This window comes from Megalops cyprinoides, chromosome 19, assembly GCF_013368585.1.
Source record: "Megalops cyprinoides isolate fMegCyp1 chromosome 19, fMegCyp1.pri, whole genome shotgun sequence".
Classification (NCBI taxonomy): Eukaryota; Metazoa; Chordata; class Actinopteri; order Elopiformes; family Megalopidae; genus Megalops; species Megalops cyprinoides.
Genome location: NC_050601.1, coordinates 21,384,034 through 21,410,997, shown reverse-complemented (window position 1 = coordinate 21,410,997; position 26,964 = coordinate 21,384,034). Strand labels below are relative to the sequence as shown.

The 26,964-nt window shown below is 47.0% G+C and overlaps 1 protein-coding gene across 4 annotated transcripts in view; it reads right to left on the bottom strand.

Annotated features, from left to right (window-relative positions):
- LOC118794492 (rab11 family-interacting protein 4A-like) overlaps positions 1-26,964 on the bottom strand; it is a 57,814-nt gene that overhangs the window by 19,188 nt on the left and 11,662 nt on the right. For 3 of the 4 annotated variants that reach the window (XM_036552754.1, XM_036552755.1, XM_036552756.1), the window contains exons 2-3: positions 26,723-26,810; positions 21,860-21,945 (exon numbers count right to left, since the gene is read on the bottom strand). In XM_036552754.1, coding sequence (XP_036408647.1) covers positions 21,860-21,945; positions 26,723-26,810 — 174 coding nt within the window. Of the gene's footprint in view, positions 1-2,086; positions 2,474-21,859; positions 21,946-26,722; positions 26,811-26,964 lie in introns of those variants that run through there. The other variant, XM_036552757.1, reaches the window with a different exon arrangement.

The window sequence follows — 26,964 nt, the reverse complement described above, 5'->3', positions numbered from 1 at the left end:
GTTTCGATTGATTTGCACCCATTCAGTATGCCCACACATGCTGCGGCGACCACAGGGAAAGGGGACACGCAAATGCGCGCTTCCAGGCAACGAACGGGACCGTTAAGCCCGTCTGTGGTCCGATGCGTGTGTTACCCGTGTGTCAAACGCAGGGGAAGGACGAACGGTCAAAAGCAAAGTCGCTGCTCTGTCGATGTTGACTGCTTCCGTTGCGGAGCGAACCGCCGGTGAGCACCGGCGCAAAGCCGAAACAGCCAAACACGCTGTTGTGGGACAAGAACGGGAAGTGATGTAAGGGCTGGCTGCGGTGAAGTGGTGCTTTCTGGTCCAGCTGTGTGTGTGTGTGTGTGTGTGTGTGTGTGGGGGGCACAGAAAGCCCTGAGTGTGAAGGTTGACTCCCACCTTGACATTTTCTCCGCAGTCTGTAAACCGCTGCAGTGTTTGCCTGTGCCTGGACCCGTGCAGCCAGTGAGACAGAAACGCAGAAAACAATGAAAGGAACCAGAGGGGCTGAGGGAGGGTGACGGGGGAGGAATTTCAATGACCCCCCTCTCTGTTCTCCTCTGACCTTTTCCCAACAACACGCTCTTTTCTTCTCTCAAACTCAACGCCCCAGGAGAAGCCCTCACAGCGGCTGGTGATTAAATCAGCCGATGGCCCCCTAGGGTCCAAGCGCCGCCCAATCGGATTCCCAACTTTGAGCCTTGCCCCGCCCCTCTCTCCCTCAACCCTCCAATCGGCTGTCAGTGTACAGTTCAAATCCCCCAAGGCCCACCTTCCTCGCCCCAGGCTACGGCTTAATCCCCACTGCATCAGAACTCGCTGTGTGCCTTGGACTGAGCCCCGGGACCAGGGGGTTCAGCCCACCTCGCAAGATCCAGCCCAAACAGCGAGAGCCGGCAGCCAGTGTGAGCTGGAGGGATGGGGGTTAGCGGGAGTGCTAGCGGATGAAGCACACCCTGCTGCAGTTGATCTTTCCCTGGGTATAGGCAACATTACTGGAAGTGAACTGGCACTGCAAGGGAAAAGGCTTGTTCATTTCGGGAGTGTTTCCTCTGAATTCCCTCTCTCCATCACACACACACACTCACACACACACGCGCGCGGTCGTGAGCACACACACTCACTCACTGATTAGCATTTGAATGCAGTAAGTCCTTCTGCTTTCAGTGGATTACCAGACATTTGTCCTGACTAAGTCAATGGATAATCTAGTTATTCTAGTCCAGGCTAAATATATCTTTAACAAGACAATCAGATCTTGCTTAATACTAATTTTGAAAACAGTCTATGACCATCTGTTAAGATGCAGAAAATGTAATATCTGAATTTTATTCCGCAGAGGCAAAATCTCCACCCTACAAAACCTATAGGTCAAAAGCCACAGCTCACGCCAAGGTTTACCCCTGATAGTGTTACCGAGACTCACAGCAGGTCTGTGTGAGTGCTCCTTATCTCCCTGTTTCTGTGTAAACAGCACAACCGCATGCCTTTCACTTGATATTTCCACATCAGAGGCTCTGATAACAGACCAGCAAAACCTGAAATCCTGCTCCCCCCCAGCCATGTCTGACATCCCGCTCCTTAACCAGGCAGCTGTGGCAGGCTTCTCCTGTCCCACCCAGGGCATGCGGGCCTGGCTGCTGTGTCCGCATGTGAGAGGCTTTCACTGAGGGTTTCCACAGAGGGTTTTCACTGAGCATCACATGGCACGTTACACTGCACGTTACACGGCATGTTACACACCCCCCACCGCTACACACCGACCTCTCACTGCCCCGGTCTCCTCTGCCCAAAGATCTCCAGTTAGGGATGAATGCCCTTATCACTGGAGGAGGGGCGAGACAGACCCCCCCCTATGGGTCAGCCTCTCACCCGAGCCCCAACGCTGATAAAGGCTGACCACAATGGGGTACGGGGGAGGGGTGGGGTGCCTGTAGGGGGGAGAGAGAAAGAGAGAGAAGAGTCCCAAGAGTACAGAAGCACCGGGCAGGAACAAAGCACCCCGGCGCCCCCACCTTCCCCCCACACACATTCACACACACACACAGCGTGCCCCCCACGGTGGAGCAGAGGCGGATCTTACCCCGTCTCTTAGCGAGGGACAGTCGACCCTCCCCGCTGTCCCGACCACACTGGCCAAACTGCCGTCCGCCGCAGACATCCTTGCTCCGATGCCCAACGCACACGTGCCCGCGATCCAACAGGTGCAGGTGTGGGGATAGGGGGGTGGGGTGGGGGGCGTCGCGGCGGCAACAGCCCAGCCCTCCGCCACCCCTCTCCGGGGTAAAACCGCAGGGAGAGAGGGAGGGAGGGGGGCAGGGGTGGAAGGCGTGAAAAGAGCGAGAGTCCTCTCCTCTGCGGCTCACCGAATGCCACAGCCTCCCTCAGAACCTCCGGCTCGGACGACCCTCTCTCCCCCTCTCACGGTCGAGCGCGCAGAGATATGCACGGACACTCACACACACGCGCGCGCCGCCTCGCACACAGACAGGCACCACGGCTCTGGCAACAGTTGTTGGGATTAAGCCACTCCCTCCCCACCCTCCCCTTCCAAGCTCTCCTTCATCTCCCTGGCTGTTGCCAGGCGACTGGCTTCAGATGGGCCGTCCCTGGGAGGTGACATCAGCTGGAAGGCGGGTCTTTCACTGCAGCACTTGCTCCTTGGCTGTCCCTGCCTCTGTGAGCTCTGTGAACCTTCTGAGACCTGCGATGAGACCCGAAGCAGCACTTTGCAAAGGGGAAACACAGGTAGCTCTACAGAAGAGTTAAAACCCACAAGGATGGAGAGAGAATCTCACTCTGAACCCTGAGGGAGAGACTGTTTCATGCTATCCACTCACACATTTTCTGTTGCTCCACACTAAACCGATACAGGATCATGTGTTAAATGCAGTCAACGAGTCAACCCTATATGGATCTACATCAGAATACAGCAAATCATTCTTGCTGGACAATGTAAAGGACCCTCCTTCCCACACACACACACACACACACACACACACACACACACACGCACACACACACACGCACACACACACACACACACACACACACACACACACACACACACACACACACACACACACACACGCGCACACACACACACACACACACACACGCACACACACACGCGCTCTCATTGGTCAGGGGCAGACATTCCTTCGCAGCTTCAATTCACCTTGTGAATGACAGCACTTTCAAAATTGACAGCACTTTCAAAATTCTTTACATTTCATTTATATATTAAAAAATATGGAAAATTGTTCAGTACAACCAACTTATATGATCAACAGTTATATATATGATGTGTATATATATATGAGCCAGAACAATCAGGAATGGGTAAGTATAGAATATTGTATTGGTTAAAACAGAGTACAATTTCAGAACAAGCTTGTTATTAAGGCCATTTTGACCCAGTGCAAATTATAAATCCTAATCATTTCCCTGTGGACAGGAGTTTGTTAACCCTCAGGATTAATGCTTCTTTCTCTGTACATAGCTTCTGCTATTTGACTCAAAGGCAGCTCGAAGCAAACCGGACATTACAGAGACACTCAGCCTTAAACTAGAAATCACAATGATGATGAACTTTAATAAGCTCCTCACCTTCTCCTCACCTTCCAGAGTGCAGCAGGTTTACAAGAGAGAAACACTCTGCTTCACAGGGGCAGAGTTCACCTGGTGATCCCTGAAGCAGAACCCATTCAAGGTCCTTGAAGGACAAGCTCTCAGCCACAAGGCATATTCGTGTCTGAGACAGGCTGGTTGAGACTTCATATTCAGCTGTTCATTCCTTCATACATCCCTTTGTATGCAGACCACATGTCCAGCAAGAAACAAATCAATGTACCCTATAAACCACATTCAAAATAAAGATCAGATCTCCTATAGCTTTAATCATTGAAAACGTACGTCCAGTACACCAAACCAGACTGAGGAGAAAATGTCGGCTTTATGCATAAGGCAAAGCAGTAGCCAGATTTCAGAACACATGGCATGGAGATGTTAGAAGCTAAATTAGGTTACGCAAAATCTGATGCTTACTGTTTGCAAGTGCAGCACTCGGAAAAAAAAAAAAGCTCAGCTTTGTCTGTCTGGGACAAGGGACACTGGACTGAATAATGTGCAACCAAGGCAGTCAGTGGCAATAAACCTGTGAGGTTTTCTGATTTGAACATGACCTCCGTGACTATAGTAACCTGTCCAAGTGGCTTGCGATGGCAGAGGTGTGATTTGGTCTCCACGGGGTTCGAGTGGTGCCAGGAATGGAACTGCACAGCCTGTGCTCCTGCATGGCAAAACGTGTATTTACTTCCAAGAATAATATTTCTCATTTCAGAAATACTACTCTGCAAATGTGGCAATTCTAATGAAATCAGTGAGAATATCTGTCTCTTTTTCTGCACTATGCCAAAATTAGGCAATAACTCCCCTTAAAATGTTTCGGCTCTATGCAGCGTATATCTTTGCAGAATTAACACACTGCAACGGAACTTGCTTAAAAGTTGTTTGTCTGGGTCTATATAATGATGTAGTAATGACATATGTACTTTTGAAAGCTTTTCAGTTCAAATATACGGTTGTTTATTAACCTTTCAAAAGGAGTTAACAATACATTTCCTACAGAAACAAAAATTCAGAAAAAACATCTGTACATTAGCTCACCAAATTAAAATAAAAACGATATTTATAGATGATATATACAGTACTATGATTTACAGCGCAGCTGTACCCTTACTTACACCTACAGTTCTCACAGTATTTGTACTGGGAAAACTAAAAAGGGAAATTTAATTGTACACATTTATATTTCAGATTTATGATGTGAAATACATTTTCTGTCACAGAGTAGCCGTTGTACACTAAATCAGGCGGCTCCGTGGGAAACAGCAGGACCAGGCGACCTGCCCCAAGGCGGTTACATTTTACCAAAAAGAGAAATTGCTTTGCTAAGCTCTTCTCCAGCGAGAGACTGTACAGTCAATACAGTGCAGAGAGGCAGGGAGAATGGAATGGGGGGGGGGGGGGTATGATGGGAAACCTGCTGATACAGCTGAGGGTGGTGGGGGGCGGAGCTCGGCCCCAGCGGACCCTGGGATTTCACACCTGAGAGAAGCCATCATCTCAGTGCTGTGTACTGGCTGACACCTTTATGAAGTCCTTTGGCAATGAACACCAATGATGGGAAAGGACTCAGAGGTTTATCGAAAGAGACTTGCCTTGCCTTGGTAACTCAGGGAGGTAACCCAGCGGGTGCAGAGATTAAAGGGGCTGGGTCCTGAGGTTGGGGTGTCCTTGTCTCTGATCTGGTTTCATGATCTTTGATATTCATATTGGTCATGTTTTCACAGCGCCATGCAGGTTTTGGTCTTCAAGTGACAGTGGATGCATGTCCAGAGAGATTTACAAATTTGCATTCCACGCACATGCACACACACACACATATGCACACGCATACATATGTACACATACACACACACAGACACACCCGTCCCACCTGCACTACACAGGCAATGCGCACACACATATACATATAGGCAGGGACACACACACACACACACACATATAGACAGGCACACACACATACGCCCACACACACACACACACACACACACACACATAAAGGCAGGCACGCGCACACACACACACACACACACACAAACACACACACACACACACACACACACACACACACACATAAAGGCAGGCACACGCACACACACACACACAAACACACAAACACACACACACACACACAAACACACACACACACACACACACACACACAAACACACACACACACACACACACACACACACACACACATAAAGGCAGGCACGCGCACACACACACACACACACACACACACACAAACACACACAAACACACACAAATACACACACAAATACACACACACACACACACACACACACACACACACACACACACACACACACAGCTGCAGCAACAGAGAGGCTCAGCCCACACAGCTGATTGGACCTGGCAACCCGAATGAGATGAAAGCGGTGAGCTGTGGGAGGAATCTGGACGGGCTTCAGAGCTGCAGTCATTATCTGGGGACAGAAAAGCCTCATATTCCTGGGACCAATGTTCAGAGGAGAGGCAACAGCAAATCTATTTTCAATTAACTCCACCACAGCGTTGTGCTGAGTTTTCAGCCAGCATTGCACCGTGGGAGATGGTGCTGCAATCCTCTGTACAGATTTACAGGGTGCCCAGACGAATAGGACCCAGGCATCTGCAGGTATACTTGCTTTCAGAGTCTCCCAGGGCTACCTGGCATATGCATGCAATACGCAGTGACAACCGCTGCTGCCCATTGTGACCTTCATCAAATTCCTGTCCCCTGCACTGACAGCACACAGCCTCCTGGCTCTCAGTCCAGTCCTGGCCAATCACAGATCAGGGGGCCTGCGGGACTCTACCTGCTCTGTAACTGAAGTAGGTAGAGTCCAGAAGCTCAGGAGCTGAAGTGGGCTTGTAAACGGCTGTTTTAATCAGACCGTTTTGGCTCGAGATCATTTGCCGTGCTCCTGCCCCCTAAACATACATACGCACACTGATACACACACACACATACACACACTAATGGACACACACACACACATACACACAAACACATACACAGACACACATTTTCTCTCTGAAATACACACACATGCATACACGAAAACAACAGCATCAAGAAATAATAAATACAGTCTTGCAAACAAGGTTCATCTAAGGCCTCTTCAAAGACGGGACTGTCAGAAGAGAGACAGGGAGAGAGAGAGACGGGGAGGAAAAGAGGATGCATACGGAGAGGGAGAGGGTGAGCGGCTTGCCTGATTGGGCACTGTGCATACCAATTACCACGCTGCTACCAGCCCCCCCAGCACCCACTCACCCAGCCAAACACGCAGAACAGCACCAGAAGGAGCGGGGCGCCGCCCCAAGGAGGGGGGGGGGGGGGGGGGGGGGAGCTCTGGACAACCAAAACAACCTCCTTACTCACCACGTGACCTCCTGCAGCTTTGGCCCTGCAAAGGGCCCCTCTAGGGGGGCTGCTGTTGCTCCCCTAAGATCAGGGCCCGCTCCCTTTGAACAAGCCACCCTACAAGCACCGCATCTCCTGCTAACTCCTTAACGTTGAGACAAAAGGGCTTCTTTTCGATTCTGCGCGCGTATCCCGGTGCAGTAATTTAAGCGACCGGCCTGTGGAAGCGGAGAGGCGCTCCATGCGCTCTGTTTTAATGCGCTCCCCGTTCAGACGCAGCGCTGCGACCACCTTTCTTTTTACCGTGTGCGAAGGGCACCAAACGAAGCCCTGCAGGATCAAAGCCTTCGATCTAATTAACAAGGCAAATTAGCGTTCTCTCGCACTGCGCTGCCACGCCGGCCACAGACCAGCCCTCGCCTGCATGAACACCTTTTCTGCTCCAGCTGTACAGAATCCGGCACTTAGGGAATCCATGCCTTTTTAAGATGCCTCTGCAACATAAACTACTTAGGGATTGTGATGCTCTATGCAACACCTTGACTCGTTCACAGAGCGATCTGTTGCAGTCTGTTCAACCTGCATGTCTCTGGTGTGCCTCTGCCTCCAGCTTGCATGGCATCTACTCAGCTGTCCCTTACAGAGCACTCAGTAGTGTTAGCAATGACAATACTGCCATGAAATTACCACATTGGTGTCAGAACTGACCGTTACAGTGAAATCTCAGACTTAATAACCATCTCAGGGATGACAACACTGACATGTATGATGGGACATTTTAACGCTGTGAAACAGGGCTGTGGAGGTCACAGCCCCTGCTTCTGTGTTTGGTGGTACAAGCAGTTAGCAGGGTAATGGCGCCCCCCAAAGGTGATGCCTGGTTATTACAAAATTTTGCGTGGTGTCATTCTGTAAAAAAGAATTGAAAAAAATTTTCCATCTGGGAGAATATAAAGCTATTTCAAAGCCTCTGTCTGCTCAGACAGAATCACGACTGTGGAGACGTGCTGTGCGTCTGTATGTTAGTTTTTCTGTTTCGATTATCCCCTCTGTCCTCGAAAAGGGGTCGAAGCTGAGGAGTGCCTGGGAGAACACGATTTCAATTCTGCTTCAGCATTCAGAGCGTCTCCAATGAGAGCTCATTTCAAAGCATACACCCCCCTGACACCCTCTTCACTTTCACTCTCCCTCTCCCCCTTGTTCAGGACCTGCCTGATTGGTCACTTGCATTGCTCATGGCTCCGATGCCCACACTAGCACCAGTGATAGTTGTTACGGTTTGTTAAGCTGCTTGCCTGGAGACCCAGCATACAGTGAAAGCAATGGCAGAGGCCAGCGCCATAAAAAAACACAGCTAACCAGACAGAACGATAAACCAGACAATGAATGAGACTAAACACAGAGGGGGGGGGGGGAGAGATGAGGAGAGCAACACCTTTGGGAGGCTGCTGTAAGCCACTGCGGCTTTGAGAGTATCAGGCTACTGGGCTGGTGGGTCTTCTTCAGAGAACAACATTTACCTAGGTTTATTTTGTGAAAATAATTATTTTTTGGCTTTCAGAAGATAACCCCTTATACCTCTGCTTCTACAGGGAAATAAGATTCAGAATGTGATAGATAGAATGTGGTATGTTTCTAGTGACTCCTATTTGGCCTCTGACATTTATGAGTTAGTATGGTCTCTGCTTTTTGCATAACATTTCTTGTGCATGTCTGTAAGTCTCTCTGGGTAAGAGTATCTGCTGCATAACTAAAGGTAAATTTAAACGTAAATCAGTCACTGACCATCTCATTTAGGATGGGGTATATGTTTGTGTGTGTGTCTGTGTATATTAAATACATATACAGTATGTAGATACATCCGCACCCCTTTCCTCAGACCTCTCCCAGTGCACCCCTCGTGTGAGGCCGCAGGGCAGGGCACAGTGCCACCCTGCAGCACCTCTCCCCGTCCCAGGCGAAACGGGCTGCTGACCGGGCTGGTTTCCATAGTGAGAGAGGGCCAAAGGTCAGACCTCGCTCTGTAATAATACATCAGCCTGCTCTGAGGAGCAGAGTGACAAGGAATCAATCAAAAAATAAGGGCAAGAGTTGCGAGGGATTGATGGTCAGTTCTTGCTGTTCCTCGCTTTACTGATGGGTGCGCCTGTACGTGGGAGGAATAGCGGGCTCTCTGTTTGGCTGTTGCACGGATTGTGAACCTAAGGTAAGACAGGTGACTGGAAATACAGGGGAATCTGCCACAACATGGCTGCATTTAAAGACCAATGTGTGTGCGAGACATGAAACAGTCACTGCTTTGTTATCCTTCCTGGTGAGAACTGCTCACCCATGAAGTTTGACGCAGGCAAGCGTTAGGGTGATTTTCAAGTCCATTTGTGAATTAGCCGAACAGCCTCCAATTTAGACTTACCTGTGTGTTTGCACAGAACCTCATGTGTGGCTGCAGTATTATTGGCTGATGAGTAACTCCAATAACTCCAATGGGTCAGCACAGTGTAGGGGTGGGGTACAGCACAGTGTAGGGGTGGGGTACAGCACAGTGTAGGGGTGGGGTACAGCACAGTATAGGGGTGGGGTACAGCACAGTGTAGAGGTGGGGTACAGCACAGTGTAGGGGTGGGGTCCAGCACAGTATAGGGGTGGGGTACAGCACAGTATAGGGGTGTAGACCAAAGTGAGAGCACACTCAGCTGGCACCCTACACCGAGCTCGCTGCAGGTGCACTGTGGCCACTGAAGTTGTGTGAAAGTGCGCTGTGTCTCCTTCAATCTTTGACCTGTCAATCGCACCGTCCCCCTGGCTCCGTACCACCGGGCACCTCTGCTGTTGCGATCGATACGTGTGCGTCTTTTTTGCTGCAGCACTTGGGTGGACTGTGTTGACACTGCCTGCTTCCTCCTCCTGCACAACAGGCTGAGACTTCCTTTGTGCAATCCCTACTCCGCACAGCGTCTCTGCACTCCCAGAGCACCTTAAGCTCCTCCCATTCCTGTACTTCCCAGCTACATTGCATTACATTACAGCATTGTCATTTAACAGATGCTCTTATCCAGAGTGACTTCCACAGGTTACAAGTCTGACATGTTATACATTTATACAGCTGGACTTTTTCTGATGCAGTTGTAGATTAAGTACCTCGCCCAAGGGTACAAGAGCAGGCCCCAGGGATCTGAACCAGGAACCTTTCTGTCACAAGCGCTGATCCTCACCACTATGCCACACTGCACAGTTACCATCAACTGCATCCCCACACACAGGTATACATATTAATGCCACACCCATACTGTTGCTCTGATGTAAAATTAAAACAGTACAAGTAACACTGTGATGATTTTTGCCCTGGTTTTCCTATTTGGGAAATTTCCATTCGTAAAAAATGACTGCAAAACAACACCAAAATGACACACTATAATGGGAGCTAAAGGTCTGTTCTCTTCTGTACAATTCTGTCAGCTGGTTACATAACCACTGTGACTTCAAATCGCACAGAAGTCGTCCATACCATCAATATCTATTCACAGCCCTTTCCAATGCCTGTAATATAGAATGAGGCATGAGAAATGAGTTGAGCCCCTGTGGTTTGGAACCGTGGCCACGACCCGACCGTGACTTTAACCATGATTCTGCATAGTAAGCAGACACACTAGTAAACACAATCTGATTGAACAGGAACTGCAAGAAGCAGCACTGTCAAAATACATCCGTCCAGCTTAATCCTTAACGACCGTCCACTGTTCTCTTTCTCATACCACAACGGCGAGGTCACCTGGGGTTATGTGGAGGCAGCAGATTTGCCTGCCCATCAGATAACTGCGCCACAGTGTTGCATTGCAGGAAAGCCAGAGTGAACCGAGAGAATGACCTGAAGAGGAAGGCTGCTGGGACAGAGATCATCAAAAAGGATAGCAAAGTTAATTCATACTGTAAACACAGAAAAATAAGGGGCTGCCATTATTACAGTGGCCTGAAGTGCCAGTACGCTTCAGAACAGCCCCCGTGTGTATGCACAGTGCTGACTGCAATCCCAGCATCATTTCTTTCCTCCTGAACTCAGAGACAGGAGGAAAGACAGAGAGACAGTCAGTAATAACTCAACTCTGTGTGTGTGTGCACGCATGCGTGCACTGTGGTTGTCTGCGTGTGTTCGGCTCAGTGATTGAGCAGATGAGTGAGTGAATGTTTGCGTGTTTATAGCCTTGCCCCTTATAAGACAGAAGCGTGGTGCAGTGATACATAACCTGAATGGCTTGAGTAAATATCCAGCTGTATAAATGGATAAGGTATAAAAATTGTATCTTCATAAGTTGTTCTGGGTAAAAGCATTAAAAATTTAATTAATAACATTCAATGCAAGAAAGAGTTTGAGGGGGCTGACAGGCAAGAGAATTCTTCACACAGAGACATGGAGTGAGGGAAGGCTGCAGTTTGAGTCTGACAACGTTCCATATCCATATCAATGAGCACAGTTACAGCAATAATCTTCAACTCCCCAGCAGGCTGAACAACATGGAAATTAAATTTCTTCTCTACGCCCATGACATGGTCCTTCTGTCGCGCACCGAACAAAATGCGAGTCTGCTGGATCAACGCCACCAGAACTGCCCCCTGGCAGTAAGTAAAAAAAACACAAAGACGTCCTCTAAAACAGGAAAATAGACAACACTTCACTGTAGGCAACACCACCCTAGAACATACATTATGCTATGATTCAGCTGAGCATCAATGCACAAAGCTCTGATTGGACTGTCAATGCATTGAAAGAGCATGCAGCTTTCTATGCAATCAAAAGAAGACTCTGTAGAAAAAAAAATTCAGACAGAATCTGGCCTAATATTTAGTGTCATCCAGGCAACTGTGCTCTATGAAAGTGAAATATGGGGTCCATTGAGCCAGCAAGAGTACATTATAGGGAAGAAAAATCCTGCTAAAATCCTGCTAAAATCCTGCAGGCAGAGTTCTGAAAAGACATACTCATAAAAGACATACTCATACTCATAAAAAGATACTCATGATTATTGAGGTTCTCAAATCCAGAAAGGGGCACTGCTTTTGACAGGGCATCTAAAAATAAGTCCAAAAGACTCCAAGAGCTCAGCCCAGAAAAGTGTCCCCTCAGTCACTGGGCTCTGACCCCCACTGTAGACGTCACCACACACACAAACACAAATCAGCTTCAGACCAGCTTCACAACTGCCAATTAGCCAGCCGAATTAAAACATCACTTCCCGTTAGGACCACGAGTTCAAATACACAAAATCCCAAAATAAATGGAATTGTTATGGGGCTACAAGCAGACATAGACTTGAATTTTTAAAATTTCATTTGATCTCTTCAGACATCAACCAATTCAACCACGTAAGAGAGAAACAAATCTAGAATCATACGTGACAGAATGAGATCAACTCTACTTCAGCATCTACTTCAAAGCGGAGAAAGAAACAAATGGTGCTTTAGTTTAAGAAACTCAAAGTCACAATGTGCAGTTTTTCACCTCAGTACACACATAGTACTCTTCAGAAATTCTTGAGAATCTTTAGAAAGATTGTTTGTCATTTCATAATGTTTGAAATCCAGTTAAATTTGGGTTTCAATAAATCCACAATATAAATTATTGATGTCTTGATCACCATGTCCTAGCCTTAGTTAATTCCTATTTTTGGCTCAAAATGAAATTAACCATACATGTGATGGCCTGTATATTTCAGAAGTTTTTCCGTATAAATAAAAAATCAATGGTAAGATTAGCAAACATTTCAACACCCCAAGAAGTTTAAGACCTCATCGAACAAACAGTATCAATATTAGCAACAAGCTCCATTAAAGCTATGAGAGAGATGGAGAGGAGAGAGATAGAGAGAAAGAGAGAGGCAGAGACAGAAAGTGGGTGTAAGCCCCAAACTCCAAGCACAGTTCCTGCATTCACACAGCAGCTGATCTCAGATCAGTTCAGAGGGAGCTGCCTGGTCTCTAGCGCTGCACAGTCTGCACAGCCGAGCTGTTCCAGAGGCAGCAAATGGCGCCGGGTCTGTGAGGTCGCCCTGGTATTGGAGAACGCTCAATAGCCACCGTCTTTGTCTTTCATCTAGCTTCATGTCATGTTAGCATTGCACCGCTGTTGCATAAAACTCCCTGGCCTTCTTCCGCAGGAGGACAGAACTCTGCCAGCAGATGCATTTTACATTTTTTCCACCCTCAGTTTGGTTGTGCATAATTGCTCTGAACCCTCAGGCTGTGTTATAGAAGCTGAGGTTTGAGTCACGAAAACAAGCAGCGCGGTGCGATTAAAGAAGAGGAGTGGGGGGAGGTGCTGAGGAGTCTTAAACCCTCCGCTCCGCTCGCAAAAGCTACGGCAGCTGAGACAGCTAATTACCACAGAGGCTATCTGCAGCACGGCTCTCTCGTTAAGAGCTGGGGAAGGCAGCAGTGTTAGCTTCCTCTTTGAGACACGCCCCTGCTGGTCCTGGCACCGCAGGCGTGGGACACTCCTGTTGGAGTCCAGGTAGTCTGACAGGAGCTCAACCAGGGCCCGTAGAGGTGTCGGTCCATCATGGCCGTTCCGTAGAGTCTGAGGACACGGCTGTCTGGGAGGAGCATCCCACTTTTAGGGTGGAGGGTTTTGCATTATAAGGATCCGAAATTAAATGCCATTCAAATCACCTGCCTTGTGTATACTTCCATACAAACAGGCATGAAACGAGGTGTGAGAAATGCCTTTGGTTTCATGCTGATTTAAAGCTGCCCTAGAGATGCATGACATGAGTTTCCTTCACACCTACAGATTCCCATTTAGGGTTGCAACCCAGGTAGATGCATCAGTCCACCAACAGAAATCTTAAAATCAACTGTGAATTTCTTAACAGTGATACACTACATAAAGCGATACACTACAACAGTGACATGAACAATGTTGAACCAGAATCGGGTATCACAGATCTGCTGTTCCATAACGAAATATGGGTACGCCTTACCAGAAAGGCATGTTCAATGAGTGCTGCCTCTGTCATCACATGGACTGACACTCCATATCACATAAAATCTACAAGTGTGCAAAATATAGTTTCCCACATGTAATCCATTATTTAGATCTGCTACAGCCTGTGGGTCTACACGGAAGGCTAAAGCACAGTTATGCTCTGGCATTTTCATGTCCACTTGAGGTGGAATCTTGAGAGCACGCTTGAGAATTGTCACAGTAACTCAGCTGTGCTCGCAGGATTCTGGGAAGAATACAGTAATGGAATAAAATGGAATAATGGAACGGAAAGGCATAAGATGACTGGATGCATTATGTGGCAAAGTGCATTTAAAAAGCGGTGCGGTCGCAACCGTCCATTTATGCACGCCAAGCCAATACAAACAGTGTTGCAGAGCAGTCTATCATTTTCCTTCTATGCCTGTATTGAATATAATGTACAATTTGTCATATATGTTTTAACATAAGCGGGAGCATTTAGTGATTGGATCAGCGAGTTTTCTAATTGTTCATTGATTTTTCTATGTAGGCACTAGGCAGAGTTTTGTCTTAGTGTAGATTACTTCCTGCCCAGACTGCACCGCCACGGGAGGAAGGACAGCAAATAGATGCCTCCACTTTGCCTGGGCTGCGATATTCGTTCACTGAACATGAACGCAGGTGCAATCTAGGACTGTAACTCTGTACACACAAGAACGTAAGAGGCTCAGTAGCAAAAACAGGTCATCCGGCCCAGCAAGGCTCGTCAGTCTGCTGATAGAGTGTGTCTAGATATGTCAGAATCCATATATTCTGCTCTCTCTTGGGGGAACTTCTGGCTTAGCTGTGCATGCAGAACACCCTTCCCAAAAATACATTTTCATCCACAGAACACAACACAACAACATCTGAAAGAGCTTGAATGTTCATACCATTGATTACTGTTCAGGAAGCCCTTCCTATCAGAGAAAACAGATCTGAGACTGCAGCCAAGACCTCTTCTGATGCCCCTTCTGTGATTGGCTAAATAACTCACTGCCTCTCCATCTCAGCTGATGTATGGTCGGTGTTCCGGTGCAAAATGGCTGCTGGGAATCTCCCAGGTGGGTGCTACACATTGGTGGTGGCTGAGGTGAGACCCCTACCCCCTACCCCCCCACTTCACTGTAAAGCACTTTGAGTACCTTAAAAGGCGCTATACAAATTTAATCCATTACTCTGATGCTGTGAAGGGCCTGGGACTGCATCATAAAGGGATCAGTCCAAACTTACTGAGCACATAGACTGGAAGACATGCGGCATGGTATTGGAGTCCTGGGCCACATAGATAGAGAGGTGCGAGGGAATTTGAGGCACAGTAACAAAATTATGTTACATCATCACCATGTGATTATGAGGTGTGTTGTGAAAAGAATCTTTTCCCCCAATAAACTCTCTGCTTTATCTAGGGACTAAAGAGGGCTGAGATGTTCAGAGGGAGGGCTCAGAGGGTGGAAAGTCTGTGGCTCGGAGACTCCGCTCAGCGGCTCCAGCCATCGGTCAGCCTCGATTTGTGCTCATCTGATACAGTGCTTCCCAGCCCTGGCCCTGCGGCCACACTGCATTCGTTTGGTTTTCTGTTCCACTGAAGACCATCTGTTGTGTATTAGTCTCTAAAGCTCTATAATCTTACTGGACAAGTGAGTCCAAGCAGGCTGTTTAAATGCTGACTGAATCGCTAATTTACTGTGGGTTTTCCATCAGGAAGGAACTTTCTCTATTTCTGAACATTCTGTTAAGTTCTGTTCGGTTGAAGAAGCAAACCATGCGTGGCCTTGGAAACATAAATGTAGAACAGCGCAGAATAGAATAAAAATATGGAAAATAATGTTATGAAGCTTTTAAAAAGTAGAGGGAGGGATCGGATCTTTCAATGATGATGTACAGTCTTGACATACAGTACCAGTCAAAAGTTTGCACACGCCTCTGAGACCCAAAGATAATGGGAAACATGCATTCAAATATATTTTGACTTATACCTAAATGCTTTAAATTTGTTTCTTTGACAAATATAAACAGTGAAGCTGATGACTATGCATGAATTTCTTTCAATTTTTTACACATTTTTTTTTTAATTTGCTATTTTGAAGAATTTCATATTTCATCATAAATTCCATCATAAATCTGCATGATGGACACGCATCATTTTGATCAATCCTGAGTTGGTAAAGATGCTTAGTCTGAACTTGTGCTGAGCTTGCAGCTAAATTTAGAAACACAGATCAAACACCCAGCCCATCAAAACAGCTCCCTGTAGAGGAGAATTTAGGTGTGACAGCTCTAGAAACAACAGCCCTGTTTACTGTGGTTTAATGCAATCCCAGTTGGACTCACTGAGACAGTACAGTATTTCTGCGGGGCGGTTTCCTAACCTTTGGCGATTCTGGGAGAACCGCGCCCTCTTGTGGACACCTGTCAGGGGCCAGGGGTCTGAGGCCCGATCACTCATCCCTGGTGTCAGTCAGTCTCTATCAGAATCATTGTGCTTCGCTGCGTGGATGTGTGTCTCTGTGCATCAGGGACGCTCCCAAATCGGCAGAGCTATTTTAAGCCTCCATTATGCCTGTGAGCCCAGAGCAATCACATTCCGCCTGTGAATATTTAATTGATTTTCATATTACTAGCTGGTTCTCTCACTGCCATCGAATCATTTGGAGGCTTCTGTTTTTCTGGTCTGACCTCATTCTGGAAATCGTACCTCTTTCACTCCTTTACTTTCCCTCTGTGTCTGTATCCTTGTCTACCTCTTTTTCTTCATCTCTTTTCTCTCTTGCCCACCTATCTCCTCTCTCCCTCTCCCCCCTTCGATCCCTCTCCACCCCTCTGTCTCCCCCTTCTCTCTTTCTCTCCCTCTTTCTTCTTTCTGTGCATCTCTTTTACACTCCCTCCCCCCTTACCTCTCCCCTCTCTCTTTTTCTCTCTCTTACTCTTTCTCTCTCCCTCTCTCCCTCTCTCTCTCTCTCACTCTCTCTCTCTGTTTCTATCACACCCCAGTTGCTGATGATCCAGGCCAGACGAACGTTTACAGCTCATTTTGAGCTTGATCCACTCCCGTCTCCAGACCCTTTTAGGTTGGTCTGAACCAGCCCCCTGTGAGGAGCCAGCCAGAGGAAACACACACATTTTCTCATGAGGAACCACAGTGTTTCTGTTTGCTACAGCTTTTGTTTCAAAAGAAGGGCTGGGTCGTCGGACGTATCTGTCACTCAGAAGCATGTGAGTGTGCATGTGTGTGTGTCGGGTGAGCGGAATGGCGATCCCTTAAAAAGTAAGGTTGACAACCGTTTTTCCCAACTACTCTGTTGCAGGATTGACAATATATGCAGGGACGACTAGAATGAAATGCATTTAGTCTGTGAGTCTGCCATCCCATAATCACCCCCTTCACCCAGCCAACAGAGTTGGCATTTCCTAAGCTGCTTCATCTGGAGGAGGAACATCGGACCAATCACTAAAAGGGTAGGGGAGAAGGGTACCGCTCGGGTCAGAGTCTCTCACTGCCCGCCCAGCTACAAATACAGCCACCGGGGACGGGCTAAACGAGAAAATCCCTCAGAGAGGGAAAAAACCACTTGTGAAAAGGGAGCCACATGAGAATACATAAAAAGAGTCAGGTTTGATTGATGGGAGGGTCGGTGCAGCACCAGCTCTCTCCTCGCTATCCGGAGAGAGCGGCCTCTGCACCCACCTGCGTCCAGGCTGCAGTGGCAGGTAATTTCACACAAGCACAGGCCAATTAACGCACTGCAGGCCTCACTACACACACAGCTTAAAATGAAGGGTTGTTCAGGTGCAGCTGATAATTAGCTCTGTGCTAACGTCATAGCTGTTAAGTGGAATGACAAGGGCCCGCTATTTAATAGCCAAAACATTTGACATGTGCGCATACATTTACATTCAGGTAGTGTATACTGTGTGCACGTGTCAATGCATGAGAGATTGTGTGTGTGTGTCTGTGTGTGTCAGAGAGAATGTATATCTCAGAGAAAGAAAGACAGAAAGGCATTCTGTGTGCAAGCACAAGTGCGCACATGTGTCTGTGTGTGAGTGCGTGCGTGTGTGTGTGTGGGTGTGTGTGTGTTCTTCTGCTCAGATAACAGACTCAGTCCTATCCTCTGACCAATGACCACCTAATGTCTTTCAAGACCAGTCAATGTCGTTCAAGAGCCAAGACTGTCATTCTGCGTTAAATACAGAAACAGTGGATCCCTGCTCTGATGATCAAGAATATAATGTCAGCATTCTGCTCCAGAGAACAAAATATGAACTTGTTTCCCTCCCAGAGAAAGCTTGCCCTGTGTTTCCAGATTAGATTCTCTTCACATGTAGCTCTGTCGAGGCTCGGGAGGTAGATTGATGTTGTATTATAGCCGGGGTGAACACGTCGTCTCACGCACCCATTTGCAGAACTGCGGGTCTGCTTGGTCCTGGTGAGGGAATGCCCTGCGTGTCCATGATGAAACCAAATTGCAGAAAACGTGTGTGTGTGAGTGTGCGTGTGTGCAGTGTCTACACTGAGACTGTTGGACTTCAGAGAGGGGCTTCAACCCATAACAATCACTGACACTAACAGGGGCAGGATTTCACTGATGGGGACTTGGGGTCTTAAATACGTAGCATGTACATGCCACATATGTGTGTGTGTGTGATTTTTTTTTTTTGTTTTGTCCACAGTGAGTGATTCTTCTGTTAGAAAAACGGTAACATTGTATATGAATGGTCCCATATATACACTGCATAAAGCCATAAGCACTACTGAAGCAACATTCATAAGCACTTATGCAAACTGACATCGACTGCATAAAGTATTGATTGAAGTATTGAAGTATAATGAATTACAGCTGACTTGTGAAAGACACACCATGACATACCAGATTGAAATGTCAGGGCACTGCCACATGGATGACTTAACACACTCAATCTATTGTGATTGGAATAAGCATTTTTAAAACTCTTATTAAAACTCTTATTGTGTGATTTGGAACTTATGAAGGTTTTATGTGAGATGCTGTCACACCTACTCTCAGTCAGCCAGCTCAGCCATGCCCAGCTCAGCCATCTTAGCCACGCCCAGCTCAACCTGCTCAGTCAGACCAGCCACGCCCAGTTCAGCCTGGCTCAACCACTCCTACTCAAGCACACCTGTAACCCATTCATCATCAAGCCCTGGCTATTTAAGGACTCAGTTCAGTTTGCCTCATTGTGAGGTATTGTTCTTGTGTGACTTTACTGAGCCTGCTTGCTGCCATTTGTTTGTGCGATTCCTGTGTTTTGACCTCTTGCCTGTTCACTGGACCTTGCTTGTGTTTTTTGGATTCTGGATTGGTGTGCTTCTGATTCCTGTTGCTGACCTGTTTTGTCCACGACCACGTTCTTGCATTCTGTCATTAAAACCCTGTAACCGCATCTGGATCCCAGTCTGTTTCATTACAGATGCAGTGATATTGCAGAATTCATTTTCGAACAAATCAGCCTTCTCAGCAGAAGTTTATAGTTGCTTCTATTGCCCTTCAATGATTATTTGGCAGTTATCCAAATCAATCAGATATGCTATTCATGAAGGACAACCTTCCCTTCTCCTTGGCCTTTTTACTGACAGCTATCATAATCACAATTCATGGGAGTTGCTCTGGGATTTGTATTAATTGGACCGATGGTTATCTTTTCGACAGATGTATAATACAAGATGCATTGTGCTTGCTTACTGGTTATTGGAATTCTGCAAGGGTCTTTGTAATACCCTGAAAGGCGTAATGGATGAGGGAATCTGCCAAAGAGATATTAAAAAATAATGCTGATCATTAGACAAAATATATAGAGCTATGCCCTCATCTTCTGACTCTCTGTTTCTCCACACACACTGCACGCACACACACACACACACACACACAAGGCTACCTCGTAATAGCACCAAGAGTACGTGCTGTCTGCAGCAGAGAAACTGGGACAGACACTGTTCTGTTTCCAAATGGATTTGGATGAACAAATAGCGCCTCCCTGTGTTAAAATTAGGAGAAAATTCAGAAAGGTGGAGCAGTGGTGTTTCGAAGTAAAGAGGTATCTTTGCACTGCAGAAATGCAATTATGTCACATTAGGTTACTTGTAATGTAACCTGTAAGACAAAACAAAGCAGAAAAAAATTAGGAATCTGGAATTCAGTTTTGAATTAACCTAACTTAACTAACTTAACCTAACAAATTAAAGCAGTCACAATATCCAAACACACTGCATATTAAATACAGAGGAATCACCATGACAACAACTACAGTTGCTAGAAAACATTTCTCAGCACTGTGGCACTGCCCAAGCGACTTAAAGATTCAGACATCTTGAAAATCTATGCAGAAATTTTCAAGGTCATGACAAATATAATCCAAAATCCAAAGGGTGGAGCGATGTGCAAGCATTTCAGTCTCAAATGGCACAGTCAACCTTCAGTGAATTTTACTTGTGAAACACTGCCCTCTAGTGCGCCTTGAGCATTGCACAAACAACCACAACCACTGAAATCCTAAGGATATTCATGGCTGCCTTTTTTCTCTATACAGGTTAAGATTCGTAAACCAACAGCAAACCCATGTGAAAAAACTCACACACATAGATTTTTCACAGGCAAATCTCTACGCTTATATCTTGTATCTCTTGTGAATAAATTTCTGCGTAATGAATATGCTGTGACATTCCACAACCCCATATAGCCTGTTTTACATTAACTAAATACAGGACTCGAAAATGTACAGTTTTTAAAAACCATGCATACTTCCACTGTTTCTTTTATAATATAGAACATATAAAAATTCCAGTGGATAAAATATAAAACACACACAGATTAACACATTATGTTAATCCAATGACCGCCTACTGCATTTCAAGGCCAGCCAAGACTGGGCAAAGACTGCCATGCCAGGTGAAATGCGTAAACGTGCAATCCTGTTCTCGTTAGGTGTAGATGCAGGTGAATGCTTGCTTACATTCAGGGTCAATATTACACACAAACAGAGGTATCACTCAACCCAAACACGTCCGGCAGACACAGCTTGTTAGCAGATTTATCTTCCGTGACCGTTTACAAGCCCCTGAACAGTAAATCAAAGCATCATTACCCAGAGAGCCTTGCTGTCCGCCCCACAGTGGTATGAGCAAGGACACTGGATGTGTGAGAGAGGCAGGATAATATGGGGTAGATCTGGTGTCTGGATCCAGAGAACTATGTCACATCGTCGACGTGTGAAGGCCTGGTCCTTAAGTGTGGCTCATAAGGGTTAAGGTGGCGGGTCCCTGTGTGTATGGTCACCATGTGATCAATTCACCACCTGTCTCAGATCACCTCCGCTTGTGCGAGCCAATCAGCTGAGAGGAGAAAGGCACAGCTGCTCTTGCCTACCAGACACACACCAAAGCACTTTATCTGTGAGCCTGCCACCAAGTCACAGGCACACGCAGCCCCCGTGCTGTCAGACAACCACTGGGTGGCACTGTCCTGGATGAGTCACACAAGCCATTCATTATAGAGCTGCCCTCCATTCCCCCAGCGGCCTCGCCGGCCAACCCTCTCCAGGGCTGCGACAATGTTTTTTTCCTGATTAACAAACACAACTAATTGCTCGTTGACATCGATGCCATTGTGAAGGACCTCATTCTCACAGGGGCCTATAACAGTCGAGTGGATGCGGAGACGACGGGTCCCCACACGGCAGAACCAGGCCAGCTCCTGACAGATCCTGCAGACAGCGATCGAGCACATGCAGAGAGACAGCTGTCTCCGGGTCCGGAGGAGGGCGCAGTGCAGTCAGTGGAGGAGCTGTGCAGGATGACAAAACACCAAGTCCCTTCCCCGTCCCGCCCCACACCACCTACGTACCTGGTAGTAGTAGCCATTGTCTGTTGTGTATGGTCGAGGGGTATGGCCTCGTGCCCCGAGTGCTGTCTTTAGGATCTCCTCACATCCTGAAACACAGACGCAAAAGGTCCAGAGATTAATAATGTGTAAGCTAGGGGTGCAAACCTCTCGTTTAGCTGCAATGTGATACTATGTTAATGCCTAAGCAACAATACAATATTCCGGTTAGGTATAATGCAATACAATTCAAGGTGATACATTTTGACACAATATGATTCAACCTAACACGTAACATTATTCTATGCTTTTAAAGAAATGTTTGCAAATATTCATTTCCAATCTATTAATTATCTGCCATTGAAATAATACATTCAAAGATAACTAGGATTGTCACAAGCACTGCAGTGTCAACCAAATTTTCTGAACTAATATGAATAAAACCACAATTTTAAAAATTCAGTGGTTTGGACTGACTCCCACGTGGCACAGCTGTATGGTTGCTTTTATATCATTGATAAAAGCCCCCCTCTCTCACACACCATCAAAACTAATACAGACACCAAATCCATCTCTTTTGCATCATCTATCTCAGTGTGGGATTTGCTAAAAATGAGGAAACTGTTAAATATTTAACACAATAAGTATTTATATAATTTACTCTAAGTCTATCATCATTTTTAAGTCTTTAATTAATGCATTTAATTAACCATAGATGTTTAATTTTGGTTAGTTTGAAAAAGTAGATGTTTTAAATTCATAACGCATAAATTATTGAATATCCCGAAAGGCATATCCAGTTAGATGAAACAGCGTTTTGATTTTCTTGTATGATGATTTTGTCCTTTTTAATGGATGTGACCTCCACTCAGGGCTGCTGCCAGCCTGCGTGTTCAGTGGCAGGTCCTGGCAGCTGTCGCAGAATGTCCTCTTTCATTGGCTATCTGATGAAGCTGCCTCTCCACTCAGCCCCCATGTTAACCCCGCGCTCTCCAAACCTGCAGACTGCACTGGTGTAAGTGCTTGTATGCATTGGAGCTGTTTATGATATGTAACCTGGCTGTGAGGGTCTGTTTGGGGGAGGACAGGAGCAGCAGAGAGACTGATGGCGTGGGTTTGAACGACCTGTTCATTTTATATACTCAATCACACTCATACACACACTCAAACACCCACGCACACGTACACACACACAGACACAGACACAGACACAGATACAGACACACATGCACACACACAGACACATACACACATACACAGACACATACACACACACACACACACACACACGTGTGCACACACTCACAATATGATACTAACAGTGATAAACAGAGTAACCAAAAGAAATTATTTATCATTGTTACTTTATAATTGTAAAATATTCAGGAAATAATGCCACGATGTCATGATCAGTGGAGCGGACGGATGTGGCAGTCTGTGAAAAGCATGGTGCTGTGTAGTACGGGCAGCAATGAGAGCTGTGTGATCCCGTCATGTCCCTGGAGAGCGCCACACTTCACTGCTACTGTGACCTTCACACAAGATGTCTTACAGTGTCTGGGAAGATGTGCAGAGGCGTAGAAATATCTCTGAGGACGCAGTTGCTTCGGGACCCGAGCAGAGAAATGGGGCAGCTCCACGTTTTCGTTAGCTCTGTAGCGTTCGTTAGACCACAGGCTCCCGAGGCCTGCGGAGGGATTCCGGCCCTGTCCGAGGGGGCGGTTGGCCCCAGGACCCGTGATGATGGGAGCATTGCCCGGCTTCATTAGGAGAGGACGGGTGAGTGGCCCCTTTCAGGGCTTCGTGGTTCATTACCCCGCAAATGGCCGGGCACCAGGAGGCTGGTCACCCCACATTTGGGCTCCAAACGGATCTGCGGGCCCGCGGCCCCCTGACCCGCTCCGGACCCACCCCTCAGCACCCTTCCTGCTTTGCCCCCCCGTTCCGGCAGCGGTGCCAGGCCACAGCGCCCCTCGCTCGGTCACTGGCACCCCTCCCAAGTGTAGCTGAGGGAGCGTTTTTTGCCACGGGCAGCAGCAACACACCCCTCTCCTGATCATCTCCTTTTAACGAGAGCGATCGAGGACACAGGCTTCCTCCCCCACAGTCACAGTGCAGGAAGCGGGACACCCGCTGCCCAGTTTTCAAAGAGAGGAAGGCTTCACGTTACACTGTTCTGCCACGCTGCACACTGCTGAAGATCTGGAGACGTTCTGCGTAAACTTGTATGTTTGTGTGTCTGTAACCATGCTCTCCAAAGGATGGTGTGTCCAGCTATGATTTTGGCCCTCCGCTCCTGCACTTTCGCACTGAGGTGACATGAGTTAATACGACGGTGCTGTGCGCAGCTTGCCAGCAGGGGGCGCTTGACTGATAGGTAAGCGAGCTCTCGTTGCGCTTCACCGTCTCCTGGTTCACGCTCCGTCTCCCTGGCAGCGCCGCGCCGACCTCAGCTGTGCTGTAAACGTGCAGATCGCGGCTCCCTGCAGTGGAGCTTTGTGGGCCGTGCTAGGCTTGGCGTCGGGGCCGTTTCCTCCCGCAGCTCTGATTAATAATGAAAACCCATTTCTGGCACTCAGGCCAGTGCCGCAGCAGGAGCACACACTGCTACGGCTCTGAATACTACTGCCACAGACCGTTAGCATTAGGTAAATATGGAAAGGCACACAGAATTGTTATGTGGAGGCCTTTTTGGTGACGCTTGCTTTATATCCAGTGATACATCAAGAAGGGAAGGCTATGTGTTTCTGAATGAGAAGGCAGAAATCTAATTCAATGTGGAGGTCTCTCAGCCACGTCTAAGGCTGTTTTCACACTTGGTCCGTTTTGCTGGTCCGAACTCGAGTGCGATTATTCCCCCCTCCCCCTGCCCCCGCTGGTGTCCTTTCACATTACGTTTTTTGGTTGCGAACCCTGGTCCGTTTACTTCATCAACATGTAAGGAACGTGCAGCTTTTATTTGCCAATGTCGCTAGGCAACGACGCGAAAGGGAGGCAAAATGGCAACCCATACTAGTTTTCTTATTCATCTTTTGGTAAATATGGTGTCAGCACCAAAATATATGTGTTCGGCATTTTCACTATGCCATAAACGCGTCCCGCTGTCTGAGAGTGATGCGAGCTGCTCGGATAAGGAGTTTTTGTGGAGACAGGCGGCAACGCGAAATGAATTGGCAGCTTTGCTTGCAGAGCATACACGCATACCCTCAAGGTGAGCGAACAGCTACCTGCAATTATTTCCCGAATAGTTATTAGATGCAACAAGTAAATAACAAATTACATGTCATCAATAATATTTACTTCCTGGTTTTAGATCGGATAGCCTTCACACCAAATGTGTACCGCACTGGAGTTCAGGTGAACCGTACCCCATACCCCCATTTTCTAGAGTAAAACAGTGTTCACATCAACAAAACTAACCGAACTAATGGCTCGAGCGGACTTGGGTCCGCACCAAAAGCTCTAGTGTGAAAGCACCCTAATACTGCTGTAAAAGAAGGAAAAAACCGCTCCAGAGCTATGCATCTGTAAAACAAGCTTCAATGGCTCAGAGTTTGGCAAGAGACACACTGCAGAGCTGTACCAGAGCACCAAGAAAAACAGCCCCCCAAACACATACACCAAACACACTACAACAGATTCAAGCCCTACAAATATAATATAGTGACTACTGTCAAGTGTAACATGACTACACATTTGTACCGTGGCATTTTATTTCAGTGACATGGAGTCCAGGTCCTGGTCTTTGGTAACTGGTTTCAACAACTTGGTCTGCTCTGGAATAACAACCTCTCAAAGGGTGAATGAGACTCTCCCTTGAGACTATGTTACTGTAGCTAGGAAAGATCCTGGAGAGTAATTCCAGTTCAAACCGGAGAGAAGAAGGTGTTTTCCAGAAAATACAGTGATTCTACCTTTAAAAAGAAAACACAAATGCAGCAAACTAATACAGAACAGTTACTGTGAAGTGCTGGCGAGACACCTTGTTAGCTGGTGCCATTACTGCGAGTCTCAGTCTATTTGCAGACACTGCCTCCGTTTTATAACATGGATATGAGACCGTGTGGGGACCGTGCAGTGATGTCATTCACATCAGCACCATGGATACGACTGCGCCAAGATGCAGACAGTGGCACCAAGCTGAGGCGCAGTGAGAAGCTTAAAGATCTACAGCAATGAGAGCACATACTCACACACACACACTCCTCTGCTCACATACACTCATGTACACACTCACACACATACACTTACATACTCACACACATTGACATTCATACTCACACACACATTAACACACATACAAACACACACTAACATACACACACATACTCACACACACTGACACACGCACACTTACTCACACAGAATCACATGCTAACATATTCACATATACACATTCACACTCACACACATACTCATACACACCAACACACATATACTCACACTCACACAATCACTCTCTCTCACACACACACACACACACACACACACACAATCATACTCACACATAACAACAAACATATATTCACACTCACACATGCACTCACACACACAAACACATGTGTGCCCCCTACCACCTCCGCTAAGCTATAGTTGTTTGAGCCATGCACAGATGGTAGGGGTGGTTTCACACTGTGTCAGCAGGCTGTGATGCAACGGCTGTTTACTCCACTTGCTTTGCAGAATATGTGGGCAGTCACATTGTCACAACTCAAGACAACTTAGCAGCTCAGATTTCAAAACTGAAGAGGTAAGAGCATGTCATCCTCTGAACATTTTCAGCAACAGTAGGAATAGGTTTTAGAACGATCTATGATGTATCTCTTTGAGAGCGTAAACATAAACTGTGATTAAGGTCACCTCTTGGCCAAGGCCCTCTGCTCGTACCTTTGATGGCAAAGACCCCGTGGCAGAAGTCTGTGAAGTTGATTCTCCCCTGTGCATTGGGGTCCAGATACTTGGCCAGCTTCTTCACCTGAAAAAGAAGACGCTGCCATGAGGGGGAGCAACACAAGAATGTGGACAGAGCCAGTCAAATCTGAACGATCGAGACATTACATCATCACATATGCTTACCCGGCTACTTCAATGACCTACGTTGGTAATCTACACAGCTGGACATTTATTGA